The sequence below is a fragment of the Fusarium redolens genome (genome assembly GCF_020744475.1).
Source record: "Fusarium redolens strain MPI-CAGE-AT-0023 chromosome Unknown BKA55scaffold_9, whole genome shotgun sequence".
NCBI classification, from domain to species: domain Eukaryota; kingdom Fungi; phylum Ascomycota; class Sordariomycetes; order Hypocreales; family Nectriaceae; genus Fusarium; species Fusarium redolens.
This window is the reverse complement of record NW_025763672.1, coordinates 776,111-797,633: the sequence shown is the minus strand read 5'-3', so window position 1 is coordinate 797,633 and position 21,523 is coordinate 776,111. Positions and strand designations below refer to the sequence as shown.

Here is a 21,523-nt window from a genome sequence, read left to right as displayed (position 1 = left end):
ATTTCCGTTCCGGTCGTAAAGGACTAAGAAAGTGGGATATCAATCGGACGTTTTGGCTAGAGGAACCGATCCCCGTCTTTTATCGTTATGAGACACTGGTCTGGCAGCGATAAAGCTGGGGCCACACACAACCAATATGAGAGCAAAAATCTTCATCAATTTGTGCTCCTAGAGATTCTCATGCATAATGGCTTGTGCTAGTGTTGATTGACATATTTGTGATAAAAAGGAATGTTGATATGTGATATGGCAGTCAATGTGATCGGCATATCAAAAAGATCGGTGATCAGCCGAGCGGCAGAGTTCACCGTTTCTACCAGAATTTCCGAAAAGTGTGCCGGGACCTGCGACACGGCGGCTTCTACTGTCATTGGCTGTAGAGCACAAACAGCAAGGGTTGCCGGATTGAGAGCAAGAGTCACATGAGGATTTCTCCTCGAAGCGATATCGCGCTGTTAGAGTTTCTCAACCCTCAAGGGACGGGAGGGAGATGAAGTCAAGTTCGTAGTGTACCGAGTACGCAGATGTACAGACGAGACCACTTTAATAATGGGAAATAGCTACTCACCTATAATATAGCTAGGCATTTCTTATTATTATAATTCATTCGTAGGCAACAAGACTGAGGCCCGTCTATTCTTCCCTCATGAGATCGTGACCAGTCCACTGTCACGCTAGGACCGGCTTCTCAGCCCCTGATCCCGGATGGAGTCGTTGGAAACCCCAAGTTCACAGGGTTTAAGCACGGAGACAAGTTTGTAGCAAAGGAATTGAGTCTTTTTGTAAGCGGCATGATGACTGTATGTTGATGATAATCGGTCAGACGGAGGACTTGTATGCTCCATCTTCATAGAAGCTTAGAAGACTCGACTCGCATACACCGGTACTGGTGATGATGAGATCAAATTGCCGATGAACAACACAGGTCTGTTGTAAAACTGTTCTTTATTTAGGACAAAACAAAGTTTCTCTATCCACATTATCCACAGATAACATGCACTGAACATCATTGTAACTTGAGATAATTGATCGAGTTTGAAGGCTTAGCAGAGTCGCATCGTGTCGCGATTAAAGCCGCGTCCATGTTCTTGGGCCAATAAAGTTGACGCTTAGTAGCATCACACCCACTTCTTTTGCAGACGTTGCGTGTCTGTGAATCTGTTCTCGAGTAACACACGTATGAAAACCGTCATTCCACGTTGTGCTCTTACCAGAAAGGCCCATAGTTCAACGGGTAAGCCGTTGAACTGGGTCCGAGCACCGAGTCTCACAAACTGTAAGTTTATTTTATTCGTATACCAGACTCTTGGGCCTTTTCTCAATATCCGTTTGGATATTCGATAATGAAGAAAAACAATGCCGAGGATCATGAATCTGGACTGCGGAAAGTGAATGTGATTCCTGGACTGCCAAAGTTAAACACCAACTTACTAGCGGGATTATCCCTGACGGCCGTTTTGCAGGTTGACAAGGGTTCCCCTGCCCCTGTCTCCTCTTGTGTTCTCTGCTCGCCTCGCTGAGTGGCCTTTGTCGTCCCTGTTCATGTTCCTCCTCAAGAACGGTCCCACTATCGATGCCCATGTTCTAAGGTCATGTCGTTCGCTGACTTGTTGTCTGTCTGGGCGGTTGTGGGCTTGCTACTGTACCGTATGTACCTGCATCTCTGGACCCATCGAATTGCGTCGTTCGTGCCTTTGATGTTCCTGTAATAAGAGTGTGTGCTTTTCAACAGTTCGATACGATGTGTACTGGGCACTTGCTTTATGAGGCATCTTGAGCGAACCAGCCAGCCATTACCACGATTACATAGAACGAGGCTTGAGATATGATGTCGAGTAACTCACTAGAGTTCAATGTTTCCCTTTAAGGACGCCCGATTAAGAAAAGTTTATCGTGTCCTCCGCTTTCTTATCCTGGACTTGTTTAATTCTGGCCTCGGGGGCTCCCCCTCCCTTGCATGGCTCTTGTCTTCGTGCCTGAGGTGGGCTTAGCTTACCATTGGATCCCCATAAGGCAGTCTCAGTCCAGGACCTTCCCCAGTTCGTGCAGACCACACAGTACCACACCATTTGGTGCAAGAGGCCAGAGAAGGTAGGTACTTCAGGGCACTTGCGTTTTGCTTGTGGTTGTGCTGGCTTACAAGTTCCTCCCATTCCCACCCCCTCCCCTTCTACAACCGCTGTCGCTTCTTCTTCTTTTTCTTGACAACCCAAAATACGTCTTTGTTGTTCTCTTCTGTTTTGTTTGTCTACGCGCCTCTTTTCTGGCTCAACTGTTTCTCTTTGCCTCGTCGCTCGCTATTTCATATACAGTCTGTCTCGTTGGCTTCGGCTTCACTCTCGCTCATTGACCCGAATCGCTCTCTTCAATCTTCACTCTTTGTTGCTCACTACCTATACTATACTTTCGCAACCACCAACGTCCCGCAACTACTTCTACTTTCCGTTCTGGGCAACAAGTTGTTAACGTTATGCCGGGCCTCTTACTGTATGAGTTGATATCCGCGCCATATCAGACGGAACTTTTTGACTGAGCTGCGATCTACGGCATCCAAGACGGGAACCCGCATTTCTTCACATCCCACCTCCGGTCAGCCTCGGTCCGGGTTACACTTTTAAACGCACGAATACATGCCGCGCAATTCTTAAACGAGACTTTGTCCTAGGATCATCCCCAAGTTCTGTCATACAAAGGTGTTCGAGTTACCGCCTGCATTTGAGCAGCACGGTACCCTACCTATGCCGCTCTGTTCTGCATATCACCAGCAGACGCTTTCTACACCGACGCCTACCGTTTAGCTTGCTGACTATAACGCATTGCTAAGTCATTAACTTACCGCGCCTTTTGTATTTCGCCAATATGTCTTTCAGAGATTCTTTCATGACCCATAGTGGTACTCTAGAAGCGCTTCAGAGCCATCATGCGCCAGCACGAAGAACTCGTCCCCCGGATATTGACACAATGGCAGCTGAGGAGAATCGCGGGCCTTTGAAAGCTGAAAAGGCAAGCAGAAGAGAGTCGAGGTTAGGACTGCGAAGTTTATTCAGTCGATCAAAGACGCACTTGGCCAGTCCTGAAACGCCATCATCCTTTGGAAGCCGTACATCACTCCCTGAAACGAACCCTTATTTTCCAGCCCAGCCTGATGCAGTGTTCGACGATTTGCCCTCGTCCCCTCGCAGCCCGCGCCCTTTAGCTACCATGTTTGAAAGCCAGCAAAGCCCACCAGCTCAACCACGACCTGTTGGCCTTATTAGAGCCCAGGGGCCTGGCAAACCTGGGCGTGGGCCACTTTCGATATGGCATCCTCCACCTTTATTTAAAGCATTTCCACAGGCTGCCAAACACATGACATTGCCAGCTACATCACTGGCACCTGAAGCTATTCTACGCATGCACGAGCGGCGAGCTAGCACACTGCGTGACGAAAATACCGAAGCACCAGATGCTGAAGGTGAGAAGGCCAAGGTTAAGAAGAAGCATCGTCGCAATACCTCCGGACATTTCCCAAAGTTTGAATGGACCAACAAGATTTACGTTCTTGTAACATCCGGATATTTGCTGCAATATGCAGCAGAAGGACCCTTCGACCGGTTGCCTGAAAGAATATTGCACCTCGGCAAAGATTCTGCAGCATTTGCAAGCGATGTGATCCCCGGCCGCCATTGGGTAATTCAGGTCTCTGCAGCTGCAGAGTCTGATGGAACAACAGCATCAGACTCTCGTTCTTTATTCTCGCGATGGAATTTCCGGGCTACTGAACGACGCCATGTCTCCAACTTCCTCATGGTATTTGAAACTGCCGAGGATATGGAAGGCTGGATCTCAACATTGCGCCGTGAAATCGAGGCACTGGGGGGTAAGAAGACACTTACCGAGACAGGCAAACCAAAGGCCGAGGACGAAGTTGCACCACTACGAGAGAAACCTAGCCAAAGGACTTTGGTAGTCCGAGACCCTAATCGGTTATCACGCATAGCAAGCTCAAGCTCTCAGAGCCCTCAAAGCCCCGACAGCTTTCTGCCTCCCCAGAATCTACAATGGCAAAGTCAGACACAGATCAACCGCTCGGTCACAAGTGTTGTTGACCCTGAGCCTACGGTCGATCAACCCCTTGATGATATTTCGACGACAAATAGCTTCGTATCGCATGATGGCAGGCAACTTGAAAGCTTGCGAGAAAATTCGAACCGCCTTTCGTTCATATCATCCGGCCAACGGACAGTCGTAACGTCTGCAGGATCCTCACCGGCGTCTTCACCAACCGTCGATACTTTCTCTGCACCTGTTGAGCATAAGTCGTCGCTAGAGGAGGCAAAGGTTTCACCGGAGCCGAAGCCTAGGCCTAACGCTGCAGCTATTCTGGACCGAAGACAATCTATGCAGGTTCTCACCCCCTTTGTCGAACTGCAAGGCGGACCCATCAACCTACGACCGCAATCTAGCTATGGATCTGGTGCAGCTGATTTGAAGGCACCAACACCTAACTTCAGTGTACCCAATTCGTCGAACCGAAGATATTCATACGCAAAGACTATGGCCCAGGAATTTGGCATGGCTCCTCCGTCAGGTACACTGGAGGTGCGATCTTTGGGTCGCCGAGCACCACCAACGACTTTACCAATCGCGCGGCCTTTATCCATGGTAGCTGACCAACCGTCGCCAATGGAGGACATCCATGAACGGCCAGTGACACGGCACGGAGACGAAACTCAGCCAACCATTCCGGCAGAAGATGATCTGCCGTCTCTGCCAAATATTCCCACTTCATATGAAGTGACATCACGACGTTCGAGCCTTGTGCCAATAGAAGAGCCAGCCATCGAGATCAGCCGCCCAGGCAGCTCGCGCAGACAATCAGACCTGAGGCAATGGCGCAAGTCGGAAAATCCCAGTACCTTGGGACGTAATGTTCCCAGCTCAACTCGGCCCAGCCTGGAACAAAGAACACGTTCGCGATCTTTTCTTGGTGGAGCCGATGAGGCAGCCCGTCGCCGTGCCTCCCTGGATACGTATAGTGATGCACGAGGTGACAGCATGTCAGCCAAGGCTCGGTCACAAAGACGGGCGAGTATTCAGTCAGTGATGTCTGACCGGGCATCTCAGTATAGCGCTTCAGGCGAGCTTCCACCCCCGATGGCGCCAGAGTCGCTGCCTCTACCTGCGCCTCCACCCACAGTACCTCTGCCTCCAATTCCCGCATCAGCGAACAACCCTCTTTTGAGGCTTGATATGAACGGGAAGAGCCTTTTCAACCGAAGGAGCATGCCTCACCTGGGCGAAGGGCCTCCACCAGTGCCACCACCAACCTGTGCGCTACCTCCTCTTCCACCCAAACTACAAGTCAAGGCTTAAACGTCTTGATTCATGCTATATACCCTTTCCTTGTTTATACTGTTACGAACTTTGACGGAGCGTTTGATGCGGATTCCTTGATTACCCGAAACGACACTGGGCGTTTCGGAACACTGTTAGTTTATTCTCTTTGTATTGGGATAAAATTTCTCTCCTGGTCAACACTTGTAAAATATAGAACGGTCGGGCTGGAAGGAGCATTTCCGGATATGCGGCCACGTCTTGGGATGATATCCATGTATAGGCGTACCAAAGGAAAGGACTATTCGAGGCTGCATATGGTCGATAGTAGTGATAGATGGCTTTGTATCTGACTAGCCATAAAAACAAGTCTAATGTTGTTTTTAAAGATGTTGCCTCGGCACCGGAGTAACCGTGATGTAGATGTCGTAGAAGACGATATCAAGATATCGGGAGTTGAGGTGTTGGAATGATGAACTATAAATACTTGAAATATTTTTATATTCTGATTGAAATGCTCATTACACATATATTATGTGACTGATGCTTCGTGTCTAAATTTCCATTAAACGCGTGCAGGGCCATGACGCTCGATTAGAAAAAAGGACGTGGCTGGGGGGACGTGCAGCGTCTTTAATGGATGGGAAATGCCGAGCTGCGTCGTGTTGTCCCATCTCCAACAACAACCTCATTAATTTTTTCATCTCAAAACTCTCTCAATCCTAAGAGCTATACCCTTTTGCTCTTACGATCTACTGCCATGCTATTTCCAAACATATAATAAACCTAATATCAAAACCAACCACCAACCAAAATGCCAGCCCTTCCACCATCGTCAACAATACCCTCAGGGCACAATTCCCTCTCCGTCCGCCAAAACGACGACCCGAGCAGCTCCTTCACCGCTGTGCCAACAGCCTACAAAAACACCGATAACTCCCTCGCTCCTGGTGTCGTAGCCGGTATCGTTCTCGGCTCCGTCGCTGGCTTTCTCCTCCTACTGTACATCATCTACATGCTCCTGCACCGCGGTCCAGTCGTGAGAACAGTCGATGGCGCATCGACTGTTGTTTCAGGCGGGCCTATGAGTACCGTTACGGGCGATACGTCGACATATATAAGTTTCCGGAGCAGAAGGGACCGAAGAACGAGGAATAGATCGCGGAGTAGGGCTACGTCTAGATCCAAGAGGACGAGATCGCGCACGACGGTGAATTCGAGGGATAGGAGTCGAAGACGAACATCGCCTCTTGTCAGTGATAGTCGTGGAGAGCGAATTATCGTTGATCCGCCGGCGCCGCGCTTCGTTCAAGAATCGACTATTTCCTCGGATAACGAGATTGTTGTTGAGGAGGAGCACAGCGTTTCTCCCCCACGACGATCACGTCGGCAGAGTCAAGACCGATATCGTCGAGAGCCGTTGATGGGAGAAGGGTATCGAAGAGATTACTCCCCGAGAGACTACTCGCCTAGAAGGGAGAGCAGACGATATAGCCGAGATCGATAGTGGAGGATAGTGACGACGATTTGCGTATTTTATTTCTTCAGTTTGTTTTAATTACGACTTTACGACATATTTTGGACGTTGGATGCATAGATCGATGGGAGTATTGAATGGACGAGACAGAATTGAGTATGATGTACATTGGAAAGAATGAGTAATATGCACAAACGAAGCAGAAGAGAAGAGGTCAGAATGAGCGTCGAGTCTTCGAATCGAGGCTTTCATTTCGATAGATACCCAGAGAGTCTCTACAAAAACTACCTGTATATAGACAAAAGATTGGTAACATCAGCTCATAACCTCCCACTTCACCTTTTCTATCAGCGGTATGCCTGTTTCATGATATCACATATCTACCCAGTTGCTCCATATCTTCATAACTCACCATGATAGTAAACAGTAGACCATCATCTTATTCTTGAAGTTTCTCCACATCTTCCAATATCAACATCTACTTTTGTACCCTCAAAACAGAAAGGCACCCTGGCCTTCTGATGTACTGAAACATAACCAAATGCCATAAAGAGCCACCCATTTCATTGAGTAGACCCGCGTCTGCAGGTAAGCAAGAAAGCAAGCCAACGCGCCGGCAATAAAGACAGAAACAGATCCAACAAACATCTTCTTACATGTTCATGCCGCCGTCTTGGCCGCCTCCTCCTTGGGGACCACCAAAGAAGAACGTGTCAAAGGGGTTCATCTGTGGCGCCTCGCTAAAGTCGTGGTGAAGACCCTCCCAGTTCATGCTGAGCCCCATATCGAGCTGCGACTGGTCCATGGCCGTAAATTCTCCATTCGAAGAGGCGCCCAAATTCTGGAGGAACTCCATCGTTTGAGCATCTGGGTAGTCCTGTCCGTTGAATTGCTGCTGTTGTCCACCATAGGATCCTCCACCGTTGGGCTGGGATGTCACCCGTCGAGGAATAGGTGAAAGAACCATTCCCGTTTCTATAGGTGATCCCTCTTGTTTATGGCCAGAATCTGTAGGGCTTGGTCCACCTCGACTTCGCGATTTGAGCAAATATCCCTCTGCTGATCGTGCCATCGGGGGTGATGGCTGTGCATTCCCGTCGCCTGCAACAGACAGCGTAGGAGAGGAGAGTGAGTCGGACAGCGACAAATCAATCTGATAAGACGCCTGATCTGAGCCCTGCGGCCGGTGACGTACTTGCGTCGAGCTTTTCGATGAGTCGGGCGGTGTGTTCCACGCAGAACGTTGTCTTCGGGCCGTCGGGGCACCAAAACCGCCTGTTGAAGAGGCCATCTTAATAGTGGCCTTGGCTGTTCGATCGAACGCATCTCGGCACGTCTCGGCGGGAGGGCACTTGTCGATCATATCTGTGAGAACCGATTTGGCAGCGAGGATAGTAAAGTCCACTTCATCCATGCTCTAGATCCACTATTAGCTCATTTCTCCGAGGACTCTGGATTCCGTCAAAGCTTACCAGGCGACTTCGTACGATGGGCGAGTGCCAAATAGCATAAAGGTACGAGATTCCTGCCATGAACAGGTGATGGGTGGAAAGATACGTGTAGCTCACCAACCCACTGAGATGGAGTTGTCTATAAATGCGAAGAATCTTTTGGCCTGCCTCTGCAACTTTCAGGTAGATTCGATCCTCGTCTTCACGAAGCTCTGCTTGGAACGCCGTTGGGCTGTTAACCTCGTTCGATGAATTATACTCGCCTTCAAACATGGCGGGAACGCTGAGACTCTGACGATAGAGCATGATGATCGCCTGCCAATAATTGAGCTCAAGGAACTCGGTCGAAAACATGACGCCTGTCTCTTGCCTCGATGGGGCCGACGTCTTCCACTGATACAACCTTCGATCGATATCTATGCGCCATGAACGGAACGAGTCGAACTGCACCAGGAAGGGCGATGGGAGGTGAATGTGCATATCCGGGAACTTGCCCTGCACACCCGCCTTGGCGATCTGAGCTTGATTATACTGCAATACCTGAAGAATTTCCGACTGCAGCAGCCGCAGTCGGAAGTAATGATGGGCAACATGCTTGTAGCTGGGTTGAAGCTGATCTGATGGTGGATCTAGGAGCCCGGTCGGCGTAATATAGTCGTCGTCCAACAACGACGGAAACTCAGTTGTGATGACCTGATCACTGACGCCGAATGGTCTTCCAACGCATGTGCTAACCAGGCGATCAAGAGAGTATGTACACCACCATAAACGGCGCCTCATATCTCGAACCCATAACTTCTTTCCACGGGTTTGGGCTCCATTCTCTCGAGAGCCAGCACCATCAGTCTGTTCACTTTCGTTAGGTAGGGAATCAATTTCCCTGTCATCCTCATAGTGCAGGCCGAGATCAACTGCAAGTCGAACCGCAACACCAATAATGTACCTGGTCCGTGTCAGTCAGGTGAGTTCACATACCACATACGATCAATCAGCACATACCAGAGGCCAGGGGGAACAGGTCGAAGCAGAGCAAAATTGGCCAGAAGAAGCACGGCTTGCAAAACTTCTAACCCTCCTCCACTGTTGCTTAAACACGATTCTAGGTGCACGATTGCGCTCGCGTGATACTCTTCTGGCTCACATCGACTTTTGTTGTCCGCACCGGCATCGCCAGATGAGTCAGATTTCACTGGCTCACCAACAATGACACCACAACCGATGGCGAAAACCATATTCAACAGATACAGCTCTCGCGAGCCTCGGGCCGGATCCTGAGTAGCATATATACGTTCAAATGTCTGCATAAACTCTCCCCTGTGCAGAATTGGGATCTGAGGGTTCGAATGTTCAAAGTATAGCCTCACAAGCCGCAAGCCAACTTCTTTACTAGGGAAAGTTGCAGGCTTGATAGACGGCCTGGTGTGAAGGCCGAAGAACGAATCGCGCAGCGATGCCCCATTGCCGCTTGGTTGCCGAGGATTCCTTGGATCATTCGGATTCGGTTGACCAGAGGATGAATACTGAACTGCAGCATAAACGACCCGCGCGAACGAGACACCGGACGCGGATGCCAAAGACCGAGGTTTCGAGGGGCTCACGATGTTGAGGAACCCTGATTGGCCCGACTTTTTCTTAAGCGATTCCACCGCCTGACTCTGAGGCCTACGGTCGCCGGCTTCTGACGGTCCGGAATAACCTGTTTCGGTGGCGGAGTTGATACTGGCGGTGTCGGTGCCTATTCGAGAACATAATTCGAGATTTTCGGCCGGGGGGAAGGTGACGTTATTGGCGCTGAGCAGGTTCTCGAGCTGCTCGACTCGGGTTTCGAGGTAGTAAACATAACTGCGCGCAAGGTTAACATTTGCTCATTGATCCTTTTCAAAGGTTTTGTGGCGCGGCGTCGAGTCTGTGATGATCACAAGATTACACGTCTGGACAATCGCGCACTTCCATTGTCTTGTCGTACCTGCGTGGGATTTCCTTCTTTGTAATGGGATCATAGCCAACACAAGCGACTCCTGCCTTGGCGCAACTTGCGCAGCTCGGTAGCTTCTGATCACAACGATTTTTACGTAGGCGACAACGGTTACAGGCGCTGACGTTGCGAAAGTTGCTGCTCTGGCCTGCCTTGGCCGCTACGGACGGAGAGGCGGTAGTGGAGGATGCTGAAGCGCCATCGGCTTGGAGACGTTCGCGTTCACGATCCTGGGGGCTCGGCTGGCCGTTGCGCGGCGATCCATCGTCATTCGAGTTCTGTCGCTGTCGCTTTGCGGGCTGCGAGCTCGGAGACGGAGGGCCACGCGCAGGCATTGTAACGGCCCGGCGGGCAACCGAAGACGGCGCCGATAAGTTTGCGACGGGGTCGGAGATGAAGTGAAGTGGCTCGGGGGGAGTGACGCAGATCAGCCGGAGAAAGCAATATCCAAGGCGTCGGTCTTAGGTTGTCGTCTCTGAATTGATGATGGAGACGGAGAGTGGGTTTGAGCTTGCTTGAGCTTAGTCGGGGGACGGAGACGGGGACGGAAGGTGGCAGGTGAAAGGCGGAACGGTAGATTGAGTGTTCCGGTCGGGGCTAACAATTGACGAACGAACGGGCGGAGAAGGTAAGCGCAATTCTGAGTACGGTAACTGAATGGGTGGGATAGATGAGACAAAAAGGCAGGAGCTGGACAATTGAAGGATATGGATAAGGCGGGAAGGGATCGACGAGCCGCTGTAGCCGCTAACGTTTGTCAACCGTATTATAGCTGATATCTGATGAATTGGGGGTTCAAAGATATGGGAAGAGGACGATATAATGAGATCCAATAGGTGCCGAATTGCCTAAATCTTCCAGAATTGGCCACCTAGATCATCAGTCAAACAAGCAAGACCTTCTTTGCTGACTATTTGTTGTCTGCAGGGATCAACCAAGGTATCGTGGAGCTTGGCCCCAAGAACCATTATTCTGGCTGTCAACGTCGTAGAAAGTCGAGACAAATTTGGGGCCTGACCTAAGCGAAAATCATGGCAAGTGGTCCCTGAAAGAGGGGACCTATCAATAGTGCATATTCCTCAGTAGGAGGCAATATCTTGTGGTGGAGGTGGAGGTGGAGGTGACGGTGGTTGGTGGCCGCTTCTGGATGAGTCTGTGATGATGATAATTGTCACGTTTGTTTCATGGAGAATGGAGACAAACAAGGGTCTTGAAGTTTCCAGTTGTAAGCAATTGGAAAATTTCAACCGGATTATACGACACAAGGATCCAGGTAGTAGATATCAGAATGATTAAGACAGCCATACAAGACAAGAGTGTAGTGTAGTTAAAGAGCAAGCATACTGAGAGTCGATAACAATACATTATCTCGATTCTCAAAACTGCAAACAAGCCGCAAGAAAAAAGCAAAGAAGGAAAGACCCTCTTCGTTGGTCAAAGTGCAAGTGCTGTCAATGACCAGGCAAGGGTCCTTCCAGATTTATCACAGCTGAATCCTGTAGCGAGCAGGTGGGGGAAAGATCAATTTTCTATGAATTGACTCCTTCCTTGTATTGGCTAATTTATTCCTTTTCAACTCATCATTTCTATGAGGAAGAAAGCCTTCAGAAGACAACTGCAAATCTGGGAATTAGTATTCTTGGCATGCAGCACCTTAAAAACGCCCTGTTTATCATCCTTTCGATCCTCTCCTGCAAACCAGACTTACAAGTTTGAGGCGTATCATGACAACGAATGATCCTATCAGTGCTTGCTCTTGTCTTCCTTTCCTTTCTTCCTTTTTACTCGCAGAGAGAACCACAGTCATCGCGATGTCAGTCTTGTATCCGAAGTTGTCCGGCTTTATAACCGGTCCCCTTCATCCTGCTCTCAGCTTTCGCCGCCAGATACCCCATTGGGGCATTGACAGCGGCACAGTGCAGTTGTATACATGAGACGTCCCGCTTTTCGGTTTTTGATTTGAGTATTGCTTGTAAGTGAGAAGAGAAGACGAAGCGGTTAGTTTGAGTTATATTCGGGTTCCTCTTGAGTGTATAAGGATCTCGCTATGCCGAATTACACTACTCACCGTATCATATTCAGTGAATATATCGCTGATCCGGCTCCGTTGGCCTGACCGGATCGGATGGAGCCTGGCGGTTGGCTGCATCATCACCAACACCAACCAACATGTTCTCCGATTCCCGACTGGAGATGCCGGTCACCGTATTCGTAAGCTGCACAGGCATGAATAAGCTCACGAAGAAATTCCGAATTCCTGGTTACCCGATCTCTGTTTCCTTATTACCCGCTTCGACTATGCTTCAGTATATCCTCATGCTAACTTTGAAGCGTCACACATGGAGGATCTACACTAATTACCAACAATGGTCCTTTCCTACCACGATTTGTCACAGCCAGGTCAATCATATCTCTCCTGCCGCTATTTACCTCGTTCGAAAGGTGTACAAACTTCTGCAACACGCAGCAAGGGTCCATCCTCTCCATCATTCTTAGCCTCTCTCCACACCACCCAACCTCAGTTCAAGCTCCAAACATCCATTAGAGCGCGCGAATAGATTGAAGCAGAAAATATTGAAATTGATTAAACTCATACGATTTCCACGATAACTTTCAAGCAAGTGCGATTCCCGACTGCAACCATCCAATTCACCCTTGCTCTTACAGATTCGCCGCTACTAACAGTTCCCCTTGTATCATCAGATCATGGGTTTCCTTCGACAAGGGTATTGTTACCTCGTTTTTCTGTCCTCTTTTCTCGATGCCTTTTTGGTTACCGACATACAGACGAGTCTGTCTATATCCTTTATAGGAAATTCACATCCTGGCTGCCTGATGTTACGCTGCGGTTGCACGGGATTTATCACGAGGTCAACCACAAGGTCTAAAGCAACTACATTGCGACTACATGTATGCTCAGGTACCTCGATTACTATGTGAAACTGTCATATGTATCAAACCAAGCTGCATTGTTGTCTTCGGCCATGCTGTGTCACGCACGCTCTGCACTTTGACCGCTGCCATTTCAGCTGCAGCATGCGTAAGCATATCGAGCATCACCGTCTATGTATCTTCATGTCACTCAGGCACCGCGCAGAAAGTAGTTGCATGCATATATCTTTGTTCAATGAGACGGCAGTCTTGAAATTACTGCCACTGGCACTATTCTTTCTTACACCGCCAGTTTGGCCCCGTGAGGTAGCCAGAACTGAAAATAGCAAACTCTTAAAAGTCTGAAAACAAACGCTACCGACAACTTCGAGGCCACCAAGAACCCCCATACCGAAAAACGCCTTCTAAACCTCCGGGGTCCTGTCGTTGACGATACAGCATGGGCTGGTGCCATCGGCCGTGTAGCAAAATCCATTACAAAAATTTTCCTTCCCAAAATATTGTCCTTCTACTTTGTCGTTGAATCCTTCGTTCGTTGAATGAATCCATAGTCTATGTTTCGTGAAAAGAGTTCCCAAGTTCATCCGTCTTCTTTTTTCCCTCTTATTGTAAAACGCCTGTTCCATGCCTGATCGCTGTGTTGGAAGAAAAAAAAGGGGTATTTTTCGACATGGGCCTCGCATGCCCTTTTATACAATCCGTCCCTAAAAGAAATGACGCCAGATTGTTTCGATTTCTCGCTTGCTCGAAACATTCAAACTCCGGGTGAAAATCCAAGCCGTATGTTGTTGTTTCATGTTGACTGGTTCCTTAAACACTCTCCTCCTCGTCGTAGTCGGTGAAGAGACCCTCGTCCAAGAGAGGATCTTCCTCGGGCATCACGTCCTCCTGAGGTCCGCCCTCAGTAATTTGGGAGCTGAGATATGCTCCAACAATGGTGATAAGTCCGCTGAACCACCAAGCCAGTCCAGAGTATCCAGTCTGAAGACCCCAAGAGTAAAGGAGACCAGACAGGGTTGGGCCCAAAGCACGGCACAAGCTGGCAGTTGAGGCCGCAATTCCGTTGATCGTTCCAAGAACCTGCTTAGATGGTGCCGAGTTGGCCAGCAGGATGGCGTTGCTGGGGTAGGCCATGGTGGAGAAGGTGCACTTCCAGATGACAAGGAGGTAGATGGCCGGCATTCTCATAGATTCGGGGAGTAGCACAAGGTAGGGGGTGACCAGGTAGAGCGCAAAGTACGAGAATGCGAGGATTCGGAAGAGGCGGAGAGAACCAAGTCGTCGGGTAACTGGAGGGACGATGAGATAGTTGGAGAGGAGTGAGTAAAGTCCCTGAACCGACATGATGACACCGATCATCTTAGTCTCGAGGCCGAATCCATCGGTAAACTTGAAGGGGAGGTCGTGAACGGGGTGTTCAGGTCGCTTGGTGCTCAGAAAAACGGGGAAAAGCTGGTCAAAAGTCATAGTGTGGCTGTAATGTGTTAGAGACTGCATGAAGCTTTTGGTGAAGATGAAACTTACAAGGCGAGAATGCCATAAGAGATAATGTTCATAATGACAGGCTTAGTGAAAGTTTTGGGCTTTCGCACCACAATGGGTTCCAAGGGGGCTTCGTTCAGGGATTGTGTGTCAGGCTGAGGAGCAAGTCGGGGCGAATTCTCTTGGCTTCGGTAAGCAGGCAGGGCCTCGTCAGAGTGAGCAGAGCCAGGGCGAACACTGGTCGAGAGATACTGAACGTTTTGCTTTCCATCAAGAAGAGCCTGCTTCTCGGGAGAGCGGCCTCGTCCGTTGCACTTGGCAACTCCACCGAACCAGCTGGCAAGGTAATCTCCAACCTCACGACCACGGTCTCGCTGAGCCTTCTTCTCAGCATGAGTCTCATCCAGGAAGAGAAGTCCAATGATGACTCCGAAGAAGACGGTGGCGGCGCTGAAGAGGTTAGGAAGGAGGTAGGGATATCGGTCCCAGATGGTTCCACGAGCGAAGATCTCGGGGTAGCTGATGCATGGTCGTGCGAGAGCCCCTCCAATCATAGGCCCAACGATCGATCTAAATAGGTAATTCAGTCAGCAACTGCTGTCAATGACTGCACGAGTATGTATGGCTTACCCAATGCACCACACCATGGGCATGATAGTATAAGCTCGGGCTGGATGATATGTTAACCTAATTCTCAAATTCTCATCTGATTTTCAGACTCAACCTACGTTGATGTTCCTTTACAGTAACAAGCTCGGCGACAGTTGTCTGAAGGACGCCAATGTTGCTGAAATATGTTAATTGAGCATTCCAAGCAGTTTTCCCGAAAAACATACCCATTGAGGAGACCTCCAAGGGCACGCGCAAAGAGTGCGACTGGCAGACTGGGGGCGAAACCAAAAACCAAGACACTCAGAGCAGTTCCCAACAGACCAAAGAGAAGCACTGGCTTTCGGCCAATCTTATCGCTAAGTCGTCCCCAAAGAACTCCTGTCGAGAATTCGGCCAATGTGAAAGCGGAGGTGACCATACCGGCGTAGACTGAAATCTTGTTGGAATCATCGGTAATGTTGAAATCTTGGATCATGTAGTAGATGTAGGGGAAGATGGACATGAAGGCAATCGGTTCGCATATTCTGCAGCAGGCTGCCAATTGTTAGACCCAGTGTCGGAAAAGCCATGTAAGTTGAGTTCCGTACCTAGAACAAACATTTGCTTTGCGGGGAATGGGGGAAGCGGTCTCTCATTGCGGCCAGCGGTCTCGCGGTTGGCCGCAGTCATTTGACGACTCCTCGCCATGTTTTCTAGTTGTGATCCTCCCGGAAGGTCTCGTTTTTCGTTCAATGGGTGTCCCCTGGTAAATATCTGTTGAACTTTTGGTGAAAATGGTGTCTCTGAGCTATTCGCAAGTCTGATCGATCCGTTTCGTAAAGTCTAAGAGCATGAGACAAGTGGCTTCGCTAGGTTGTGAATGTCGTCGAGTATGTAAGTGTGTAAGTGGTTTGGTGTAGATGTACAACCCAAGTAGCAACAGATTGCAAGTGTTGACAAAGACTCAAGCTGATGGAGAGATAGAGAAAGAACACAGAATAAGAATCAAGGTGGCGGAGGGAGAAGGGAGACTAATTAAAGGGTTATAGAAGGTTCACGGAAGGAAAAGAGAAGGACCAAGATGGGGTGGATACACTTATAAGAAGTGTATGGAGTATGGAGAATGAGTAGGTATGAGGATGGAGTGTTGGTAGTGAAGTGAAGTGAGCAACACCCCTCACAGCTTGACTGGGACTGGGGTACATGGACTTGTCACAATGATCAACTTCTGGAGCAGAATAGAATTAATTACTAGACCCGAAGCTTGGAACCAGCGGTGACATGAGCGCGCCAAATGGGCAAAGGGCAAATCTCCTGTCGTGTCCGCGCTGCGCTGTGCTGTGAGATGCGGCGAACGGCCAATTCTTGGGCATGACATGGGTAGTGGGGCTGGCTTCAGGGCTTCAAAAGCACCAGAAGTGAGAACACCACGGGCAGTGATCCCAGTTTGACAGGGCGGACTTGGTCTTGGGCCTCGAGTCTTGGGCTGCAGGGGCTGGGTCCCAGGGAGACGGAGACGCAGGAGCCCTGGAAGACTAAGCGTAGGTATCCAGCAAGTACTTCTGCAGGGGTATCCTTCTCTGTCTCTGATCCCCTGTAAGCCACTGGGAGAGGCCCACGGGGATGTGTCTCGAGCAAAACGCCATGGACTGACGGTTGGGTTCGAGCTTAATTGTTGGGTGCGAATGGAGCTGGAAAACAAAACAAGCCAAACCGAATGCTAATGCTAAAGCGAATAGCGCCGTCCGTAACTGCACCCCGGTATTTCCGCTGTGGCTAAGCGCATGTCCAAGTGTTCCCTTTCGTCAAAAGTCCTGTCTTCCATGGACACATCATTCTGTTGTTTCGAAACTGGCTTATGCGTGCAAAACATCAGCAACCTGAAATACGGTCAACTGACTTCCATGTTATCGCATTGGCTGCACCAAACGACACTAACCCGCACAGCCGCTGTAAAAGACAGGACAACAGCGACAGGTTTAGGAGGCGGTGAACGCAGTACAGTGAGTAATGAGCAACGGCCCCCGGGGGCTCGTCACACGGAAATCATCCCCGGGGTCGCCTCAGCCTGGCTGTGGAGCGATAATGTAACTAGGGAAGACCTCCCGGAAGGGGACCACACCTCTCATCCTCTTGGTGACGGGCAGAAAGTAATGAGATTCCAGCGGAGCCGACTTCCATCTGTCAGTCAGTCACTCAGTCAGCACCACCAATTGTTATAGCACATGGCATGGCATGCCATGGGCCGTTGTTCCAGCCTTGGTGTTGCGGCGTGCGATTTCGATGCGGTGCCTAATGACGTCGATTTGGGTAGAACATAATCAGATATCAGTCCAGTGCCTGCTGTGATAGGAGTTGCGATGTTTTTGTTGTCTCTTTCATAGGTAGGTTGTTATTGTCGTCCCCCACGTTCTCAGCCAGCTCACCCCGTCAGTCGTAGGCAGGCGTAGGCATCCGTCCATCTTACATGGTATTTTCCTTGAATAGCATGCTGGTTCTGATGATGTGTTATTCGCTTGGTGTTTCTTTGTTCTTTCCTCACACCCACCGCCGGACATTTGTTCCGGAAAGTCTGGAGCAAACATCTTATGCCGTACCTTCTAGCTCCTGTAGTGTTTTCCAGAACGATGGAGCACATAGTCAGCAGACGACTTCCATGCATGAGGGAGTCATTCGGGATCTGCCTGCATTGCCAGCAACGTCGAGACACCGCAGCCTTGTCATACCTCAACCATGTTTCACTGTCCACTGCATACGAGCTCGAGAATGACGCGTAGGATGAGTACAAATTAAGTATCATGTTCTGATCGGTGTGCAAGCTAAAGTTACCGGGATACTGACCAAGAGCTCGATTGCGATATCTTTAGATATTGCGAAAACGAGCTGCAACTCCAAACGTATCTCGTGCTTGTCACGAGGTCAAAATTACACAGGAGATTCCACCTCGGAACACGGAGTAGAAATTCCATCTTGCATATCAGTCGGCCGAGAAGGGCATGACTAGGCCGAAAAGCCTAGGTGTAAGTGATGCCAAGGTCGCAGGAATCTGTATGTAGAATGTCGAACCTACTTCGTGACCGATACGGACATCATCCCCGCTCTCACCATGGAAATTACAAGGTTCTCTGACAGCGGCTCTCGTGAAAGCTTTCCGGCAGGCAAGAACAAATTGGAAATCTCAATATGTTGCAACCAAAATTTTCAAGCCTGACTGACATAGGCGTGTCGTCCATATGTCAGACACGTGGCTGACGTTGATGGTCCAGTACTAAAAATTTGAATTTAGAGTCATATATGTCGGTCTGGCGCATCACCATCGAAAATTTTCCCCAGCTGCATTAACGTCATACAAGCCAGGCGCCAATAGAAGCACACGACATAATATTTTTCTGAAGTGGAAGCCCTCTTTGACATCCCCAGAGCCCCATAAAGTAGGGTTAAGAGAAGGGAGCCACCCACGGGTGAGCGAGCAAGGGATTAAACATCAAGGTGTGAGATTTTGATCAGGAACCCGAGACATTGCCACCGCCATGCTGCACCGGACCCTTCGCCTACTGCTGGCACGTGGAGTAGCTGCTGCGGCGCGTAAGCCACACATTGTGAGCACAGAAGACGAAACTGGCGGTGTTGGGCTTGAAAATGCTGCAATTAATGTAGCGGTTTCAAGTCAGGGCTCTGAACCTTGAGGCTGTAGGGTACAGTCTCCCGAAGGCCCACGCCAATATCTGTAGCAAATGGATCTGACTCGACTTTGAGCTCGTCAGTCGAATTGGCCCACCCGCACCCAACCCGCTGGGCCGTAAGCCCCGAGCAGCAAAGACTGCCGGAAGTGCAGTCGACTCCACAGATACAATTTAGATCGTCTTTAATTAGTCTGCAAGCAGCTTCGAATGCTGGATGCGGTCCTCTCGGGAGTCGCCCTTTTGCTGCAATCGTGTCTGTCCCCATACTATACACCAAATGTCGGCATTGAGTCTTGAGACAGGGCTCGGGGCTGTACACTACCGACCCGGGCAGATGCAAAGCGAAGCCTACGAAGGCAAGGTAAGGGCATCTTGACTTGTCAACTTTGTGCCAGCTTGCAGTCAAGGTCCGAGTTCGTCTTGTGTCACAAAGGAAGTGGCTAAAATCTAGACCTGGGCCCCCCACTCAAAGCTCGCGGCTCCCTGTCACGGAAGCGGTATAGCACTGTATCACTCGCCTGTTTCATACGCGCCCGCGGCTCCTTTTGATATGTATGCATGATGTGCAGTAGGTGATTGAAAATAGACTCCAATGGTTACCGACGACGTGGACGCTTTCATCCGCCTACCGAGTAGGTGTCAGATCCGCCTTGCATAGATGCAAGTCAAATACGGATGTTGGAGTCATTTCGTCGGTGAAGCCTGAGACATTCCTGACAATTTTTTTTCGTCCCCGATAGTTTCACAGCTCTCGACCACAACCCAAATTGAACAACCTCGGCTTCGCTCAAAAGGTCGTCGCCCGCAGAAAAATAAAGGTGTCGCGTCAGGCGTGGGTGAGTTGCACATCCATTGTCGTCATAGTCGAGCCCGGCGCTTCTAACTATCCAATAGCGTTGGGTGCCTTTCCATTTTGAATCCCTGTGAAGTCCCGGAAGGCCTTCCTGGGTTCCGGCTTCGCTGAAGTGGATACAGTGCAGTTTGCCGGTACAGCTAGGCACGTCGCGGGAGGTCTCGTGCTACCAGAAGACTACTTTTCTTGGAGCCTGTCGCATGGCGCCCCGCTCAAGGGGAGAAGCCGAGTGGCCACAAGAAAAGAGCCGGACGAGCTGGCCTCAGGGGAAAAAGGGGGCGGCGGACAAGCGACCCGGTGGGCTGGGTTGATCTGATGCATCTCGTCGATTGTACAAATGAGGTACTCTGTAGTCTCGGTAAAGAAGCCTCCCTTGTCGTAGACTACGCAATGACAGATGGACTAGACACCCCCGCCTGTCCAAGGATAAAAAGTGAGGCAGGCAAAAGAGAAGGATGGGGAGCAGGAAAATTGAGTAGGGTGTAGGGTGTGTTTCAGAAAAGCCGTGTGGGCGATGTCAAACCCAGCAGGCCGGGTGGCCCGATCCAAACGAATCGCTGAAGGCAGGGAGGGCCAGATACGATGTAATGTCTTGGAATTCGCTATGAAGTATCGCACATCCATCCATTATAGCGATGGTGCACCTTTGGACCACCGACATGCAGCATCTGCATATGTGTATGTACTGTATGTATGCTGTTATGTTTGCAGCAGTGTTAAAAGCATCTGCACGACGGTTGAAAGCGCTCTGACGTCTCGGGCGTTGGTTGTAGCTGCTTATTGACGCCGCTTTCGGACCAACACCAAGTTTGTGTGCCCCGTCCTGAATGTACAACGGCGGGCTTGTGTTGGGGGATTGTCGATTGTTCCCTCAATCATGGAAGAAATGAGAGGATCCATCCGTCATCTCGTGTTGATTGCCATGACCCCGCAAGCCTTTCGGCGTCGACCGTACCGTCAGCTTCAAGAGAGCGCACGCACCCTCTGAATTTTGACTTGACTTGGTTTTGGGGGGAGAGGTTCCGGGGATCTCAAGAGCCCTTGTCCTAGTATGGTTATGGTCGTGGACAGAAGCTGAACCTGTCGCAAGGCAAGGGAGAGGAGAGAGTGGGAAAACCTAGGCAAAACAAGGGGGTCTGACCGCTGTTCGCCCCGGTTCTTGATAGAAATTCTCGAAGGTTTCGAAAAGGGGGCCAGGGTATGAATTTAGCGTGGGTTTGCGAACTCGAACGTGCGGGTGGGAAAAAGAAAGAGGGTGGATGCATTGGATTGGAGGGGATACCTCAGGTAGACAAGGTCATGACGGTGTGAGTTTAGTGAGGAAGGAGCAGGAGCCAGTAATTTCAAATTTTCTCTCTCTCTTTTCTTTTCTTTTGGGCTCTGTGACTGACAATTGCTTTTTGTTACCGGGTATCATCCGCTGTGTAAGGAACTGGACTGGACTGAATTGTACAGGAGAGGGTGACGGCGGCTCTGGGTCCCGTGATTTGCATATCCATCTCCATGAACGGGGAAGCATCCTTTGACGATCCGGACGAATTGGATTTGGACCGTCCATCCCTTTCGACCGCAAGCAGAAGTTACAGATCCTACGTTAACTCTCGTAGTGGTGGTAGTAGTAGTAGTGAATAAACTCGAGCAACTCTAACCGCGACACCACACAACATAACACGACATGACAAATTGATGATGATGATGATGAGGGGAAGGTATCAAACTATCATGTGATGATACAGAGACTGGTCATAATTACTCTTGTCTCTGGTTGTTGTTGTTGTTGTCCTCTCCACTATCACTCCTTGT

The 21,523-nt window shown here is 49.8% G+C and overlaps 6 protein-coding genes across 6 annotated transcripts; 3 read left to right on the top strand and 3 right to left on the bottom strand.

Moving 5' to 3' along the window:
* Positions 1-1,006: 1,006 nt before the first annotated feature.
* Positions 1,007-1,772, bottom strand: BKA55DRAFT_540197 (uncharacterized protein; the record flags this gene model as incomplete). Its single annotated transcript, XM_046190230.1, has 4 exons — positions 1,007-1,150; positions 1,212-1,274; positions 1,432-1,584; positions 1,656-1,772. The coding sequence occupies 4 exons, from the start codon at positions 1,770-1,772 to the stop codon at positions 1,007-1,009; spliced, it is 477 nt and encodes a 158-aa protein (XP_046048568.1).
* Positions 1,773-2,506: 734 nt separating this feature from the next.
* BKA55DRAFT_384921 (uncharacterized protein) lies at positions 2,507-5,486 on the top strand. Its single transcript, XM_046185979.1, has one exon. The coding sequence runs from the start codon at positions 2,860-2,862 to the stop codon at positions 5,353-5,355; it is 2,496 nt and encodes an 831-aa protein (XP_046048567.1). The 5' UTR covers positions 2,507-2,859; the 3' UTR covers positions 5,356-5,486.
* A 644-nt stretch (positions 5,487-6,130) lies between these two features.
* Positions 6,131-6,823, top strand: BKA55DRAFT_690888 (uncharacterized protein; the record flags this gene model as incomplete). Its single annotated transcript, XM_046199576.1, has 1 exon — positions 6,131-6,823. One exon carries the CDS (start codon positions 6,131-6,133, stop codon positions 6,821-6,823), a length of 693 nt encoding a protein of 230 aa, XP_046048566.1.
* Positions 6,824-7,245: 422 nt separating this feature from the next.
* On the bottom strand, positions 7,246-10,977 carry BKA55DRAFT_384872 (fungal-specific transcription factor domain-containing protein). Its single transcript, XM_046185978.1, has 4 exons — positions 10,211-10,977; positions 9,244-10,086; positions 8,266-9,187; positions 7,246-8,210 (listed from the first exon to the last, which is right to left on the bottom strand). Exons 1-4 carry the CDS (start codon positions 10,552-10,554, stop codon positions 7,446-7,448), a joined length of 2,874 nt encoding a protein of 957 aa, XP_046048565.1. The 5' UTR covers positions 10,555-10,977; the 3' UTR covers positions 7,246-7,445.
* Positions 10,978-13,688: 2,711 nt separating this feature from the next.
* On the bottom strand, positions 13,689-16,126 carry BKA55DRAFT_384542 (major facilitator superfamily domain-containing protein). The gene is made up of 6 exons (XM_046185976.1): positions 15,793-16,126; positions 15,430-15,739; positions 15,322-15,380; positions 15,224-15,263; positions 14,636-15,163; positions 13,689-14,585 (listed from the first exon to the last, which is right to left on the bottom strand). The coding sequence occupies exons 1-6, from the start codon at positions 15,890-15,892 to the stop codon at positions 13,922-13,924; spliced, it is 1,701 nt and encodes a 566-aa protein (XP_046048564.1). The 5' UTR covers positions 15,893-16,126; the 3' UTR covers positions 13,689-13,921.
* Positions 16,127-18,714: 2,588 nt separating this feature from the next.
* BKA55DRAFT_540192 (uncharacterized protein) lies at positions 18,715-19,157 on the top strand (the record flags this gene model as incomplete). The annotated part of the gene is made up of 2 exons (XM_046190229.1): positions 18,715-18,769; positions 18,886-19,157. 2 exons carry the CDS (start codon positions 18,715-18,717, stop codon positions 19,155-19,157), a joined length of 327 nt encoding a protein of 108 aa, XP_046048563.1.
* Between the last annotated feature and the right edge of the window lie 2,366 nt (positions 19,158-21,523).